Source organism: Lepisosteus platostomus, chromosome 1, assembly GCF_059453375.1.
Source record: "Lepisosteus platostomus isolate fLepPlt1 chromosome 1, fLepPlt1.hap1, whole genome shotgun sequence".
Lineage (NCBI taxonomy): Eukaryota > Metazoa > Chordata > Actinopteri > Semionotiformes > Lepisosteidae > Lepisosteus > Lepisosteus platostomus.
The window spans coordinates 20,361,918-20,380,066 of record NC_142611.1 but is presented as its reverse complement, the minus strand read 5'-3'; the positions used below and the strand labels follow the sequence as shown (position 1 = coordinate 20,380,066).

The 18,149-nt window shown below is 37.3% G+C and overlaps 1 protein-coding gene across 6 annotated transcripts in view; it reads right to left on the bottom strand.

Annotated features, from left to right (window-relative positions):
- The window catches only part of bnc2 (basonuclin zinc finger protein 2), a 275,321-nt gene that overhangs the window by 132,038 nt on the left and 125,134 nt on the right, over window positions 1–18,149 (bottom strand). Inside the window, exon 1 of one of the 6 annotated variants that reach the window (XM_088626992.1) lies at window positions 12,571–12,895. The exons of 4 other annotated variants lie outside the window; for them this stretch is intronic. In XM_088626992.1, the coding sequence (XP_088483118.1) occupies window positions 12,571–12,714 (144 nt within the window). In that variant the 5' untranslated portion in view covers window positions 12,715–12,895. Of the gene's footprint in view, window positions 1–12,565; window positions 12,896–18,149 lie in introns of those variants that run through there. One more of the 6 variants, XM_088627007.1, reaches the window with a different exon arrangement.

Sequence of the window (18,149 nt, the reverse complement as noted above, 5' to 3'; positions counted from 1 at the left end):
ACAGTAGATTGTGTTTCTTATGCTGATCTCACTTTAAGATGGAACTTTCAGAGGAAACAATATACCACTAGAAAATAAGCCTAACAAAGAGCTGCCACTCCCATAGCTAATAAGGAAGCACTTGCCAGGTACTTCAGAATGCTAAACAGTCATTTAAGACTGGCTACAACTCATTAACATTAATGTGGGGCTGCTGCCACCTCCATTGTCAGAAAGATAAGCAACCAGCAAGCTTCTGACACATGACAACAGACTACAGTAGGTAACACTTCCTTTTTCAAGGAGGGGTCAGCTAACATTAGGGAACAACACGTGGGATAAAGTACATAGAAAAATATTGTTGATGCTGTAAAATTTGTTGCACCGTATTTAGAAGGTTAAAAGATCATCCAGGTGGATGCTGCACATTGGTGGTGGTGGAGGGGAGTCCCCATTTCCTGTAAAGCGCTTTGAGTGGAGTGTCCAGAAAAGTGCTATATAAGTATAAGCAATTATTATTATTATTATTATTATTTCTTTCAGGGCCTTTCCTGACAAAAGTCTTTTGTAGATAGAATAAGAATGGTTTAGCCACTATCTTCTTGTTCATGCATGTATGTCTTCTTGTGCACGTGAGGTTAGAACCGTGGTACAAACTCAAGACAAGTGCCTGGGGTTGTTTTCTAGCCTGGCAGCATCGCTGCAGCTTGTCAAAGCATTACAGAAGCTCTGTCATTGCTAAACAAGTCTGATCACGGTTAATTACAATGCAGCCCCAGAGCAGCCACAATTGTTTCTTAATTACAGGAAACACCTCATTTAAATTTTATGGAAATTTACACCGAGCACCTCCAGTATATGACACAAAGACATAATGGAAGGAAAAGACAAAAGAAGCACTCTCATAAGTAGAGTAACCAAGAAAAAACTTGTCTTCCATTTTTAGCCATAAATCAAAAAGTGATATATAAGTTCATTAAGACCTTATTAAACATACAAAAGATTTAAAATCTCTAATTCCAGTAAAATAATAATTATAATTTCATTTTTTAACATTGCACATCTTATTGCATGTGAACTGTGTAAGTGTTCATTAATTTTTGTTCTTTCGGAAAGGGGCTTAAAGCATACTGTGGTAAAGTATAGCTGCAGTTGAATAATAATAATAATAATAATAATAATAATAATTATTATTATTATTATTATTATTATTATTATTATTATTATTATTAAATTGTTTATTATTATTATAACTTAGTCTGGCCAAATTATAATCAGTGCAACAGAGTGATGAAATATATTAATATTTTATTTCATTTGGCATATCTTCCCTGGCTGAGGGAATAGCTGCACGTTCTTAAGAATGAGACACAGGACCCCAAGAAAAGAAAAGCTAAGAAGATAAGAAACTAATACAACCGATGTTTAATTTTTCAGTAATTCAATGATGGAGCTTGTGGTACGCAAGGTTCAGACACCATATATGCAAGCCACTGGAAAAACACAGATCTAGAATGTGATGGACGAGTAAGGGATCACAAAAAAGAGGTTCAAGACACTGCAATGATTCAGAAGGAGAATCAATACTGAAGTTGACAATGTAGCCTAACGTGGAATTACTATGGGAGCATGTACAAAGAAACCATGCTAAGAAACGTGAAAGTAGTAATAATAATAACTTCAACAACATAGAAGTCGTAAAAGTAGAAGTCATATTAGAATCAAGCTAAAATACTAGAAGTAAGTAAACTGGCATGTCTGGTCCATTTGCTAAAATTGGAGGAATTAATACAAATTCCAGGCAGACCCCCCCACCAAAAAAAGACACTTGATGGGCAAATGGGAGTCTGGTCCACTAGGGCTGCAGGTAGAAGCCCGGGGGTAAGGAATGGGGGTTTGACACTGCACCAGTTGGACACCAACCGACTCAGAGAGGAAAAGAGCAGGAAGCCCAATTGTCCAGTGTTTCCACAATATGGGGAGAGCAGAAAAGAGGGTTTGGAGAAGGGAAAGAAATAAACACCTGCAGTAAGTTGTGTGCCCAATGATGAAATAGGCCACAAGGGGCAGAGAGAAGGAGCAATGTCTTGCAGAAGGGGAAGAACAGGAAAAAGTGAGGAGGAAAGGAAGCAACCACAGTTGTTCCAGGGCTCCAGGGAACGGTAAAGATATCAGAAAGACATATTTCTTCACCAATTGAATTAACTGAATTAATATTACGGGGAACCTTAGACAAGCCAGTATGTATGGGCCAAGAGTGGGATTTGACAAGGACACAAAGGTTTTCACCCTTGCTCTTAAGAACACTGCCATGGAATCTTTATGTCCAGATAGCAAGGACCTTGATTTGATATCTCAAAACTGGAAAAGAAAACCAAACTATAAAGAATCAGACATGAGAGAAACAAAACATTTGCATCACCAAAACAAATTCTTAATGGGAAAAACAGAAATAACCACCCACTTGATGCCCCGCTGCCCAATTAAAGCTTGTTTGCACATTCACCTTCCTTCAGGGTTATGCACACTGTTCACATTCTGAAATACAGTTTCTGTTCAAATATGAAATGTCTCCCTCCTAATGTTTCCCATAACACATCTTATGAAACAGAGAAATATTTATGGGATACCTGCTCACTCTTGTGGACAATGTGTATTTAGAGAATCAGACTGTGTCTCATAGAACAGACATTTCACAAAATAGAATGTGTACTAATGAGGAAACTTAGACATCAGGATTATTTTTTGGGGGGAGGGTTGCTATGAGACCATTAATTCTAATGTGACTCTAGTCACATTAGTCTCTAGTTTCTAAAGTGTTCTGGAACACTTTTTCTTCAAACTGGTTTACACTGCTCCAAAATTATAGCATTCTACAATTCACGATCACAAAACAAAGAAACAAATTAATTTAAAAGTAAAATGAAGGAAAAAAATATTTCCACTACGAAGCCTGCACTTTTGTAACCTGCAGAAGGTTCCACAGTCAAAACCTTGTTTTTTTTCCTTCTTTCATATTTTCAGCACAGAATTATCCTCTACTTGTTTCAGACCAAAAAGGGTGCTCTCAATTACTTCCTTTTCATTTTCAAAATCAAAATCAATTGGTTGCTAGCTTATCAAACTTTAGCACTGGTACCACAATAATGCATGTTTGAAACTTTTAAGTTTTTTTAAACTTATGGAATATTCATCAAGAATACAATATAAATAAAATGATAGGAAGATATTACAAAATAATGTCTGGAGTTCTCATTTCTCAACTATTCAGGCTTAACTCAGAAAGACAGTCCTACTTGGACAACAAAACTACATACTGTATAATCTTTTGCTAAAATTTACTATACAAGTGGATGAGTAGACCTAAAATTATGCATTTCAATTAACAACATCTGGTTTCCAAAATAATGTTTTTAATGGCATTAACCAGGCATAACACATAATTAGGGAAGCTGGCGCCTGAAAAGTATCGATAACAATTAAAATAATTTAAAACGTTTTAAACAACCATACAGAACTCAAGTGCACACACAAAGCCTGTCTGAACTTTAACTAATGAGTAAAAAAAATTCAAAGGGGGAAAACAGTCAGAACAAACAGACATTCCATACAGAAGTCTTGTGGGGACCAAAACTGACATGAATCCAAATCCTTTTAAAAATCATAAAACGTGTTGGATGATTCACCTTACCTACCCCTGCAGAACATATAACAATGCACAACACTGGTGGTATTATGAGAAAGAACAAATAAAATACATTTGTTACAGCTATAGATATGTAGGCACTTGATGACAGCTGTTTCCACTGTCAACCACTAAGAGAACCACTAAGTTCTTTCGGAATCTATACTTCTTAAATTCACAATGGCTTCACAAGCAATATGCTTTGGAACCCTCAATGGAAACACCTTTCTTATTTCTTCCTGGAATAGGTGTTGAAAACCAGCTAAAGCACAAGCCCATACACAAGCCAGCCAGAACAGCCTGAGCCCACAGAGCAGACGTAACATAAACAAAACAGCACAGCCAACCAAATACAGAATCCTTAAAAGCCAGTCAAGCCAAAATTTTCTCTACTGTACATGTATGGTTTGAGATCACAACTCCATTATTTGATATAATTAGTTTATAAGATCCACCTCAGAACAATGACACTATTTGGAAATTCCAAGGCATCAGGACTGGAACTCCTCTTCAAAACATATTGACACCCAAAAAGGTATAAGTACCAGTGGTGTGTAGTTATTGTAATTATAACTAGTCATTTCATTGGCACTTTATCTTGCCATATATGTGTTGTGTACTCCTGTCTAACATGCTTAACATTACCAGATTTAGACAGGTTTTGCCACGTTTTACAAGCTTTTCCCAATGAGGTAAATTCTGAGGATTGTGGCCAGAACCCTTTTAATGAAACTGCTATTTGATAATTGGGAGTTAATCACGGTTTGACAGATGACAGTGTCCCTGAAATCGCAGGTGTCGAGCAGCTGTCAGGGGTTTCATCTTCATCCTGTTTTTGTCATGTGCAGCAGTAAGACTCCAGATCTTTATCTCTAGATGTAACAACTAAATGCCTTTTGAAACATCTAAAAGAACCTGCTGAAATATTAATGTCTCCTTTTAGAAGTACAAGAAAAACTAAGTTGAAGCCATGATCTATATATTAAATATGAGGAGGCATTTCAAATGCAAAAAAGGGATTATGTTCTTGGTTTAAATGATGTAGAAGCACCCAGCAGGATTCGGCTCCTTTTTTTAACACAACATTGTAATAATACTGGTTAGTTAATGACACAGTTAGGTAACGATACTAAGATGCATGAGTACAATTAGAACAATATTTAGATGTTTTAAGAGGGTTTTGGGAAAGGATCACTACTTTCTAGTCTGTGTGCTACAATTCCAACAGTGTAGAATACACATGGTTTTTCCTGTAAAAATTACAAATACCAGGGTCTCTGGTACGAAAGCTGAAGACACAGGACCCACATAGCTTGTATGTAAAATCACACCACAAGCAGTGAGGGGCTCTATGACTGAAGAGAGACAAGAATATGACCAAGAAGACAGTATTCAAAGACAACAAAGACTATTGTGAGGGTTGTGAGAAAGAACCTCACACTGGGACTGGTAAGAGCTCACATACTGTAAGCTCTTCAAGAGTGCCTAGAAATAACAGGTGAAGATTCTTATGAGCACACTCATAAATAGTGACTTTAACTGACTTTCCCTTAGTACTAAAGATACTTCCTGTGTGATAATATTTATTAAAATATTAAAATTATTTAGCAAAAGTATGTTTGCTGAATAGATCAATTACAAAATAAGGTTCAATTAAAAATTGTAAACCTGCATAAAACATTAAATGTGCTCTACCTTCACAAGTGTGTATTTAGTTTTATCATGCCTATACACAAGCTCAGTGAAATTCATGACGCATTAATAGAAGCAACTGACAGGAACATAAACCTACAGGGGTATTTTGAAATGTTTAGTATATGTAATAGTTAATGAAACCTTGTAGTCTTCATTAAATATAGTTTAAAAACCTCTCAATGTAACAATAAGCTTGATAGTTCCTTGGGGTTTAACAATGACAAATCGTTAAATGAACATCTATATCAACATAAAAGTGTTAAAGTTGTGCAATTATTTAAAAATCAAAGAAGCACAAACTAGAACCCATCAGGGATATTTTAGCATTATCATATGAAATGAATTAAATGTTTTTTCTTATGCTGGAATATAATTTTGCACATCAAGTTAGGTACATAAATCAGCTCGCTAAACCAACCCTGTTGACTTGTATCAATACAGACACTATTTTAGTCCTAAATCTGTGACAGAAATGACATTACGTCTGGTTACAAATTATTCTAAAAATCAGCTTGTTGGGAGGGACAAGATCCCAACAGAGTATAAGAAACAATACAAGAAGCAAAAAAATGCACTGCAGGCACTTTCAAATTTTGGAAAAACAAGACCAGTTACATTATTTTAATCATGTTTAACATCTTCAAATGTATTAGAAATAGACGGGAAACTGAAATTGACAAATTTTAACATCTACAGATTTTTGTTTTTACTTGTTTGTTTATTTGTGATTATCAAACAAGGGTATGATTATTTGGTAATATAACACTCTTTTATAAGATATAGATATTCTGTATATCAGCTAAATTGACTTCTTTAAGGGAAAGGTTAATCAGTTAAAAACATTACCATTTAAAAACCTTTTTAGGAAGAGGAAGAAAAGCTGAATCATGAGGAGTTCTATATTATCGGCACATGTTCAGCACAAAGTACAGTACGTGAAACCTGTAAAAAGTGATAAATGCTTTTTCTCTCTGTCGACAGTAACACTAATGCACCAAGCACACACCCTTACATTCCCTTCCACATTGCAGAAATTGACAGGCATAAGCATTTTTTTTTACTCGTCTTTGATATGCATCCCTATTAAAAATAGATGGCAGGCAATCATTACAGGCATCTGAATTAATTTAATTAGCTTGGCAATATGCACTCCTCCATAAGAAAACGCATACTGTAAATGTACTTTTGCGTCCAGAACACTGATACTAATAAAATATAAAAAAATGATGTTGGGTATGGGATAATCTGGCATGATTTATTAACACTTACAAACAAGATTTAGCCCCTCAAAACGAGTAAATTAAGCTACTGGAGTGTGGATACAGTAAATGAGAAAAGTCTGTTTTCAGCAAAGAAGCTTAATGATATAAATTATTTGATCCATCTACCTATGGATGCAGGATCTTAGTAAACTAAAATATACATTCCCAGGCCCTTTTTGATACATACTAGGGTACACTTTAATTTACACTGCCTTGCCTGTTTTACAAGTTTTTCACAGTTTTTATAGGATGGGATTAGCAGAGTTTGGAGGACTCTACTCAGGCTCCCACCTACACACTGTATAGGCTAAGACCCCTGCATGACACTGAAATCAGAGTATCCTTAAGTACTCATCACTCAGGAGAATGAAATAGTCCAAATCAACAGAAAAACAAAATCAAAAGTACTTATTTAGACAACCAAATGTCAGAGATATGGTACGATTATCATTAGTGCGTTCCAAAAGACAGAATGTACTGTATTCCAAAGGTCTTGGGGAAACCTATAGATAAATTGAAATATCAGGGGGAACATCTTCAGACATTAAAAACTGTCAAAGTTTACTAATAGGGGAAAAATCTACCGGCATTAAAAACTGTCAAAGTTTACTAGTTTACTGTTACCTTACTGATTTTGCATAAACTTCAGTAGAGCTTGTAAAACAAACCAATATAAAACCAAAAGAGAAATAAACTGCATTATTTCACCAATAAGAAGGAAATATGTTATGTAGAACTAGGATTACTAATCTTTAAATATGTGCTAAGGAAGACAAATGAATACTAAAAATTAAATATATAAAAATAAAATAATTACAAGCACACATGCATAAAACTTACAGTATGAAAAGAATATGCTGTGTTGACCAAAACACTAATATAGTACATATTCATCCTATGAATATATCTGTTGTGATTATTGTGCTGCTTTGTAAATGTGGTACTTCTTGGGCTTCTCTAATTACAAGCAAGGTGAAAAAGCTGTTCAGAGAGTGCCCTATTTGCAACGGATATTTATGAAGGGCTTTTTGTCTAACTTAATAATTGAGTTTATTGCCAATTGTGGGCTCAGTTTATAACCTCCCATGACCTCTATCATTATTATGACTATCACTGTGGCAACAGAAGACAGTTAACCTGCAAACAGAAAAAAAAAGTTACTTGACAGGCAAAATATTGTCCAGGATAAGGGATATAAGCAAGAAGCTTGATATGCCTCAAAACAAGCAAGCTCTGATTAATGTTACTGGCACTTCTGCAGGATTGCAACTAGAGTAAATGATGTTCTTGTCTAGATATTATGAACATATTTAGAATAACTCAGAAATTTATTAGAACACATTATGTCATCTACAGTTTTGATTTTTAGCCACCGTAACTGAAGAAACCTGGAAAATTGCCAAACAGGCAAATGATTTATCATCGAATTCTATTGATGGCTTATGCCACACAGGCAGTACATTTAAAACAGTAAGAGAAAAGGCACACATGGCCAGGAAAAGGGGAAATGTACAGGAATATTCATAATTTTGATCATCCTCACTGAACAGGCAAAATCATGCTCTAGCTCTGATCTTTGCATTCTTTTATTTCACAATGCTATTCTGACTGGAAAAGAAGCTTTCTGCTGGGCAGAATCTTACAGTTAAAGAAGTATAGGAAGGAAGACTCCAGAACACATAACCAAGACATTTCAAACTGTGCTTTTAGTTTTGAATAAATCCCGTGATCAATGAGTTTCCAGAAATGTGAACCTAACTTTGTAGTAAAGCAATATTTTTGTGTACTGTACATACAAAGCTCTACATGACAAATCTGAGGTATACTTGTATATTTGCACACTAATTCTGTGTCATTTGCTGACAAAAGAGAATTTTATGTGATTTTAGTAATAGAGTAAGAGCCCCCGTCTCCCTGACATGTGAAAAATTGTGTGTAGGTTTTTAATAAACAACTACAGAAATCTAAAAATGGCTGGCATTACCAAATTTTGTGTGGGTACAGCTGACAGTCACAGTCACTTCTCCACTCCTACAGACTCTTAGCAAATGAGAGTGCTGAAAAGACTAACTATAATTCCTAATCTCAGTCAAAAGTTGAATGAAATCATCAAATCAAATGAATGAAATCAAAATAAAGAAACAGACTGTTTTAAGCCAGCAGTTATATTTAAAAGTTCCATTAAGGGTGGAAATGTACAGGTTAAGTAATTGTATTGTTATGAATTTCCAATGTCTGGTGTTTCATCACAAGCAAGATTTGATCAATTTAAAATATTAACTTATTTGTTTTTTTGAATGCCTCTTTTGGAAAGAAGGAAAATAACTAACCTAACTTCATAAAATATTTACCAAATGCTACAATTACACTTGTCTTTTTTTCTCTATCAAGAAAACAACACAATGAAGTGAAATGTGTTGTGTCAGTCTTTAACTTTAGAAACCCTGGAGGGACTTTAAAGTTCTGTTTGATTCTGTGACCTTGCAGTTTTCTGTTGTTCAAACCGGTGTTGTGAATTCAGGGTGGTGGAAACATGTTTCATGAATATGCCAGGATATATCAAAGACTCATCACCACATACAGATCCTTCTATTAGTGAGCCATATTCCAAAGGCTGAAGACTCAACCAAATGCTTTTCAGGACGATCACAAAAACAGACCTACATATGACATAGCTCAACAAAGCGGATAATGAGGTATCAAGACAGAAATTGCCAAAAGTATAGAAAAACATCCAATCGTCACTTAGAGAGTTATTGCTTTTCATAAGTTTATTTTAGTGACTTCTTTTCATGTATTACTTTTCTGCCTCAGAGTATTTTTTTCTGTGGCTCATGGAACATCTGAAACTTAATTCAGCCGCTTGGAATTGTTTGAACTGTATCATATCAATCCTTACTTATCTTTTACCTCTACTGCGATTTGTTTCTGTGGTTTGTTTATATTGTGCCTGTAATAGCCATATTCAGCTTTGTTTTTACATACAATAAATACAGGGTGTTAACTTAAGTGAACTAACGTTACTGTTTTTCACTATTTTGCAACACTTCCGGCCTCAACAAAGGATGGACAAATATCACTGTTTGCCACTGAAAACTACTAATGTATAAAAATTATTTTGATGTTATCACAAGCACCAGACAATTTAATATCCAGAATACTTATCTCATTGTCTTCTCATTTGATTATTTTCCACCACTGCAAACCATGTACATCACACATTTGTCTTTCTTTATATGAATGTTTTGTCTAAAAAAAACACTTCTTATTAATTGTTTATGTAATAAATTTACTCCAGTGCCTTGCTTGTTCTTCTTAACATCAATCAACTGAGATTTTTAGATTTCTCAAAATAGTTCTTCCTTTATTCCTAGACCTGCTATTTTAATCTTAATGTTTGTACTATTTATCTTGAATTTCACTCAAAGGCATGTTTGACACATAAAAGTTTGGCAAACAAATATAAGTTAGGATACAAGTGGCACAAGAGAACTTTCAGGCTCAACTTATAATCAATTACCTAATATATTAATTCTCAATTATCTCAAACATTATTATTAAAAACAATCATTATTAAAATGTTTAAAGTGAACACAGTAGTGTCAAACCAATAACACTACAATCTTTGCTAGTATCTTCCTTACAGTCAAAAGTTAAGTGCAAAAAACAAAGAGAATTGTTGTGCCTGCTCCTTGTCTGTTCAAATTTCCTCCCAATTCAAGCCACATCCTCTACCAAAAGAGCTGTATCTATGACACGCGTACCTCTTTTATTATGGAAATTCTGCTTGGGCTGGAAATAATCTGCTCATTCACACCAGCAGTTCATGGACGATCGTAACTGGCTGATACCCTACTGACCATCATTTGAATTGGTTTGATTGTAGGGTCCTCAAGCAACTCTCACTTCAAAAGAAAGTGGGAGGAACTTCTCTCGGTGGTTTATTGCAGCCAGAGAGTTAAGATGATGTGATTTAAGACACGACACAACATTTGTTTCCGCATGAGTAGGATGAAAGAGGTTCTACCATACAATGTTGGGCACGTTGGTAAAAAAAATGCTGCACTGCTTCTGATTTGAACGAAAAGAAAAGAAATCTCTTAGTACGAGAGTAAGAAGAGTCCTGGCATGCGGTCCAAGAGTTGGGATAAATTCTTAGAGGGGGGTAAAGGGGGGAGTGAAGCTCTTTCCTGAAAAATTCAAAGAGATTGGGGTCAGGGGCTGCGCTGGCACAGGGGCAAGGAGGGCCTTGATCAAAACATCCTCTGCCACGAGAAACCTTCAGGTCTGGGAGCATCTCGTCCCTATTAAATACATGCAAATGATATGTAAAATGAGCTTAAAAATTGCATCTGTACTCAAGTGGGATTACTTGGAGCATTACCACGCTAATAAAATTTAATATATGCACAAACATTCTCAGTGTGGTTTTTTTTAAAGATCACATTTCAGCAGTGATAAAACTATATGTACATACACACATGCATATATTCTCTCTCTTGGAGTCAAGGTCTCACCAGGAGGATTGTACTTTGGAAAGTACTGCAGTCCGTCCACTACAGCCTCTATACCACTGCTTGCTACACCTCTGCTATTTCCTATTTCCATTTTAGCCATCCAGACTCACGCTCTCCCCTACTTGGCCCTCAGCCAGAATCTACACCCTGGCATAGCCTGTACAACTGCCAGACATAATCAGGCCCACAAGGGGACACCAACCAGGCACTCTTTGCAGAGACAAAAGAAACTGGCAACAAACATTTCATCATTTGTCTTCGGCACAATGATAGCACACAAAAGATGAATGCTGCCAGACTTCATTGCTATTTGTATCCTTTCCATTTTGTCAGTTAAATTGGGTTTATTTCTCAGGATCTCTGTAAGTTTACTTCTCTTAACTTACTTTATTGAAGTGAAAGCTCCAGCTATAAGTCTCCTAAGTGAGAAAGATATGCATATAATGGTTTGTGAACAATTTGTGTCTGCTCCTCTGTAGAGTGCTTGTTAATTCTTGCCATTGCTCAATGAATATTTAAATTCACAGAGCTATCTACCACTGACAAAAACGAATTTGGGCTTTCTTGAGCACGTTATCAAATGTATTATAATTCTATCTTTCAATTCCTTTATTTTCCTTTCCCAGACTTACAACTCCAGAACCCCTTTGATGTTTCATTAAGGAATCAGGTGTGTATTGTACCTGGAAAAGCAAAAGCATCTGTAGAGCATTCTGGCAAAGCTAAGGAGACACTTGTCTTTTATATGCATACAAATAGCTTATACGCAGATAAAATCAAAACCTGCAAACTACATTTTCATTAAGGATAACCACACAAAGGATGAAGGAAAGCAATGACCTTCCTGAGACCTGCAAACCAACTTGAAAATGAAAAATAATGATAATGATTTACAAACATTTTAACAGCAGCTTTCAGACAATCTTGACATGCAGTACATCCCTTTAATAATAAACCATTAAATTAACTGGATATCCTTTAAGTTGCCCTCTTGGAAGCTCATTTAAATTCTCCACTCAGTCACACACAACCCACAAAGCATTACTGGTGGATTCAATGCAAAACCATAACAGGAACAGATCAGTATTAGAATCCACATTTTATGTTGAAAACTAAGAGCAAAAAAAGTTTTTTCAGACAGTCTTCACAATATCCTTACCCATCTCCACATTGCCAGAACCGTTAACTAGTTGCCTTTCAAGTCATAAAAATAGAAATGAAACTAAAACATTAAAAACATGACTTTAAAAAACTGACATTTGCACACTGCAAAAATAATGTCCTCTTTACACACTACAGTATTCTTTTTCCTTTAATTTGTTATTTTTTTTTTAGGTTTCTATCAAACCCCCACCGCCACCCACCAAACAGCTTCTTAAAGCAACAAACTACTCCAGAAGAATGAGGGAGTAAGAGTGGTAACATACGGTACCATGAGGTGCTGTGGCCTCCCAGTCAGTGGTGTACAGTTAACAGATCCCTGCCGGCCTCCAGGCAGCCTGCTCAGAAACACTGCTCTGGGGAAATCTGGCAGTGCACACATGCAAGAGGCAGCTTCAACTTGACTGTGGCACATTCCTCCACACACACCCCCTCCTCCTTCCCCATTCCCTTCTCTCTCTCACTCCTGATATCTCCCAATCTCATTTGGCGTGTGTCTTGTCATATTTTCTTCAGCTGCTAATTATTTGGGCTATGTTTTTTTTTTAAAGTCACAGTTTAGGAAAAGTGAAATCCTTCTGAGTGACTGTCACACCATATCAGCTTCAGACTGAGTTTCTCCCTCACGCCACCCCCACCCCCCTTCCTTAAGTGTTCCTTCTTGTGACGGTCTCTCTCTCTCTCTCATCCTCTCTCCCTAACTCACTAACCCTCCCTACCTCAGCTCCTCAAACTCCCCTGGAGGACTCCACGCACTTGTGGCAATAAAACATTCATGCGACTTGGAATCTGAACACAATGCAATTTCCCTAGTTTAACCTGAAAGGAATGCACTAGTCACAACAGACTACATCATACTGCCATTAAGGCCTGCCAAGGAACTGCTTTTTTGGCTGCGCTTGGCCGCCTCTGACGGGAAAGAAAAAAAAACGTACAAAGACCCACACACGCAGAGTTTGCTCAGGGGCCACTTCTGCTTCCTCCTCCACCTTCCCCCTTACACTACGCCCTGGGCTGGGCTGTTGCGGTGACCCTTTGCCCGGCCCCAGCAATGTCACAGCCTTGTGATGCATGTGTCACTTCTCTGTACTCTCGGCCGCCCAGCACAAACTGCAGAGTCACTGTGGTTCAAACCACAGTGCAAGGCACACAGCACTCAGATGACACTGTGCTGTGTCCAGACCTTGAAACATCTTGAAACATCTCTGTCTACCGTCTCTGATTCCAGTCTGCTGTGGTTTTGAGGATGGTGTGCCTTGTATATCCTCCCATATACATATTTCTTTGGAATTGTGAGCTACACAAAAGAACAGAGACAGAGACCATGATCCAAATGAAAGTGGCAACGACACTGATAGTAAAAGGAAGTGGAGTTTTGATTATTTCATTTACTGAAAACTTTAGATTTTTTTCCCGTCATTCAGAGAGCTGTCCTTTTTCCAGATACTCTTGTGAAGTGTACTGTATACTGTATGTCTGTTGTTATTTATGGGCAGAAGTACTATTCTAGAACGAATACACAAAATCCAGAGTGAAACAGGTTTCTGAACTCCTTCGGCTAAAAGCCAATCTGTGGAAGTGGTGCTAGTGCAAACCTTTATCACTCAGTCGTGAATTCTGCAGAGAAATGAAATGTGTTTTGTCTGGTAACAGTAACTTGATGAGGCTTTCCATTCCATTCATTAGCTTTCACAAAATCAGAGTATAATCAAGGCAAGAAGTGTTTCATTTGTTGTCTTAGAAACTTTGACCTCTGTTCTCAGATCCAGCTTTGTCTTAGGAATTTCGAATTGTGAAAGTCAGGATACTGGGATTGAAGAACCCTGTTACTATATATGAGCTCTGAGGTAATATCATAAATCACAACGGTATCTATACTAAAGCAGGTCTCCCTGAAGACTGTGGGTCAATAATTGGCCACCAGGTGGGAGTTGGTCAAGCTGAACTAGAGGGACCATCTCTTTAACCAGCTCAGGTCTTATGGATAAACAGCCAGACCAATTGTGTTGCTATAACAAGGACATTGAAATATACCAAACTAAAGCAGAGGTAAAAAACAGATCTATAACCTGAAGGACATGTGCACATAGCTATTTGTACAGACCATGCAGACAAATCACTCTCACTCATTCTCTGTATACTGTATATACAACAATGTTCTGTTATTTCAAATACAGTATATTATTTTACTGCACTCACCTTAGCTCCACTGTAAGCTTAATAATACATAAACTACTTGCAAGACTTAGCGCTTACACAGATTAAATGTCTGAGCATCTGATGTTTCAATAACACTGAAATTTAATGTAATTAGCATACGGTTGCTAGGAATTTGCTGTAATGTTTTTTTTTTCATTTACTCAACTAATTAATATGTCATAATAAGAATGTGTGTCAATTATAAGTCATTTCCAGTTGTGTTATGTTCAGTTCAATAATTATGTAATGGGTCGGTGTGAATGAGTGTGAGTGGGTTTGCGTGTGTCTCTGTGAATGAATGGGAATGTTTCATCTGTTGGGATTTTCCTCAGTCAGTGATGCAGAGGCACAGAGTAGTGCAGTTTAAAAGCTGGAGAGAAGAAAGAAAAAAAAGTCTTTAAGAAGACAAATGAGTTTTCTTCATATTTTCATTTCTAGACTACATAGGAGAGACATTGTAAAGAAAGAGCAAAACCCCAAAATATTTCTCTTGCAACCTGTTTACAGAATAATTATGGAAAAAATGTTCTTTAAAACAATTTCCCAAGACCTCAAAAGAATACTGATTTCTGTAGAAAAAAATCCATATCATGCTAGTTCATGTAAGGTTTTGTTTGTATAATTCAAAACCGGTGTGGCTAAAAACAACACAAGTAAGATGGATTGCCTTAAATGCTTAATTAGAAAAAAAATGTTTATCAAGTCTACCCAGTCTCTACACCATTCAATTAATTGATATTCAAATGTGCAAACAAAATATAGCGCTGGTGCCCACATTTTTATTTTATTTCAAAGTACTTGTGGCATTTTACTAAGTGAAATCTAAGGCCTTTTATAGCACTTACAGCATTTCTAACATATCAGAAAAATTCAAAGTTCAGTTCTGTACATACGGTTCAGTACCTCACCAAATTAGCAATTACTATATTCCCAATTAGCTTCACAGCAAGAGATCTTATTTACTCTTTCTTTATTTTCACTATACTAAATAATGTTAATAAAGCCTTCGTCCACTCCACATACAGTATGGGGTTCTGGTTACCTGAACAAGAGATTTGACCTGACCCGAACTCAGCACAAATGTTTTGAATGGTCGTTATGAGAACCATTCTATGTATCTGTGAATGTGGTACATAAAAGGTATCTACTGTATACCTCATGAAATCACTATGTGCAGTAAATGGATTAAAAAAATGCTTTGTGAATTGAGAGCAGAACACTTTTTCTTAATAAACAAGGCCATATGCAGTCGGCCAGGGTGATATCGCAAAAGGAAGGCGAGCCAGCAATTCCTTTCTGAATGTTTTCAGCTGGAATGGATGCAGACGTTTCTGCTAGCTGCTGGATGTCTGCTAAATGTACTAAGTCTCTGGGATGTTTGAGGGTGAGTTTGAACAGCACATCTCTTCATCTTAACATGGGGTGTGTCCTGTCCACTCTCTGACCTCTTCCTCAATAAGCTTTGCAGATAGTATAGGTCAGCATGATCTACTATTCTTAGCAAATTCACCTTGGTACATGTCCATCCATCCTTTTTCTAAACATTTAATCCAATACAGGGTCCTGGGGGAGTCAGATCCCATCTCTGCAAGCAATGGGCACAATACAATGGTGACCTGTGCAGGTCACCAGTCCATTGCAGGGTGCAAACAGACACAGACATTCCTCACACTCACTCCTGGGCTGGTTTTTCCAGAAGCCAATTTAAGCTACAGTACCAGTATGTCTTTGGATTGTGGGAGGAAACCAGAGCAGCTAGGAGTAACCTACACAAACACAGGGAGGACATACTGTACAGATACAGATAGTACCCCAGGTCTGGAATTGAGTCCAGGGCCTCAGTGCTGTGAGGCAACAAAGCCAACCACTGCATCTCCATGCTACCACCTTGGTACATTTCAGGGCATAATTGAGTTTTCAAAATACTCTCAAAAAGTCTCTACATTCCTACTGGTTTCATAAACAAAGCCATCAGCTCCAGCTTACTTTTATACAGTACTTTCTTTTCTCCCTTTTTTAAATAGCTATTGGGTCTAAGGTATTAAGGTCAATAGTACAAAACTTAAGACACGCAAGCTTTCATGATCGGCACATGTATTTCAAATTGTGGCAAAGTTGGACCACGAGCAGCAGTGTGACTTTCACTAGCTTAGCACAAGAAAACAGGGCTGCCTGTGTGTGGCCTAGACAGCCTGGACAGCCAGAGATGAGAGAGGGTGTGTAGAAGGAGGAGAGAAGAAGGGGGGGTAGGGGCGTTGTTAGAGAGAAAATGAGCCTAGCAGCACAACAGCAAAAAAGGAGGCAGCTGGCCTGAGCTGCTAATTCAGCGCTTTAACAAATCAATGCCACTTGAAGAGTACAATGCGAGCCCTAGCTGGCTAGACGTCAGGGGACCGGGGGGAAAATGCATTCTCAAGTATTTCGCATTAAGAGGGAATAATGTGTTAATTTATAACTCTTCGCCCTATACACTTGGATTATCCATCTGTGTCAGCCATTTGACTTTTTAAATTCATCAAAGAAAGAACACAAGGAGAGATAGCCAGCAAGCCAGGAGGACTTCCCCACAACGTGTGGTGGTAGTGGGATGTGGGTATTAAGGAATAGCCTTGTATTAAATATGAATAAATAAAGCCCCCCTCTTTCCCCTTCAGCACTGTCCACTGCAGTCATGGTGCATTCCTCGTGACATTCCCCATCTCCCCCCCGCCCCAACCACCACTATCCCCAGGTTCACTTGCCAGCCTTCGACTGATTGCACAAGGTGCCATCAGTCAACTTGTGACAAGGCACTGGGAAAAATACAGAGGATCTGTCTCAGCCAAGCCTACCATCATCAGAATTTACTTTAGGAAACTTGGTCTATTCCCTGGGTTCTCCCATGGGCACAGAGGGTAGAGAAAAGCTGCTGACGTCTAAGCCAGAATTAACGTGAAACTCTGTCAGAGACTACTGCTCATACACACGCCCAGCTCCACACAATGAGGTGCAACTTTAAAGGTGCCAGAGCGGTGATCCCACAAGAGTTAGAAACCCAGCTGCCAACTCAAATTCTCAGCCAGTCTCGTCTCGTTATCTTTTTTTTACTCGTTCGGTTGAATTTGCAGTTTGCTATTTCTCAAACATATCGGATTTGGAGTGGGGGCATGAGGTGACCTTCTTTTCACAGGTCACAAGTATCGCTCTGCACGTTTGACAGATGTTTGTCTATCTTTCAAACTAGACCAAGTCATTAAAACATTAACACCACAGAGAATGTTTTTAGAACAACTACAAAGAAAGTTTATTTAAATATTTTTTGGCAAGAGCTTTTTTGCAGGCCACAATCAGTTCAAAGAGGATTTGGCGAGGGGTGACACTGGAAAAGAACTTTAGGAAGGAAGCTGATCTCGATTCAGGGATCAGAAAGTACTCCCTAAACCTTTCTAACAATAATGCACCATTTAAGACTAACAGATGAATGTTAATTAACTTGAGTCCTACTAAATACAGCATGAAATTTGTATACTATAAGCATTTTAGAAGTTTAACAGTCTTAAATTGTGTTAAAGACAAAGTGTGACTTAAACACCACTGCTGAAATAAAAAACAGTTGAAAAAAGCTTTCATTTTATAGTTTAAGAACATAAGAAAATCAGTAGCCTGTACCAC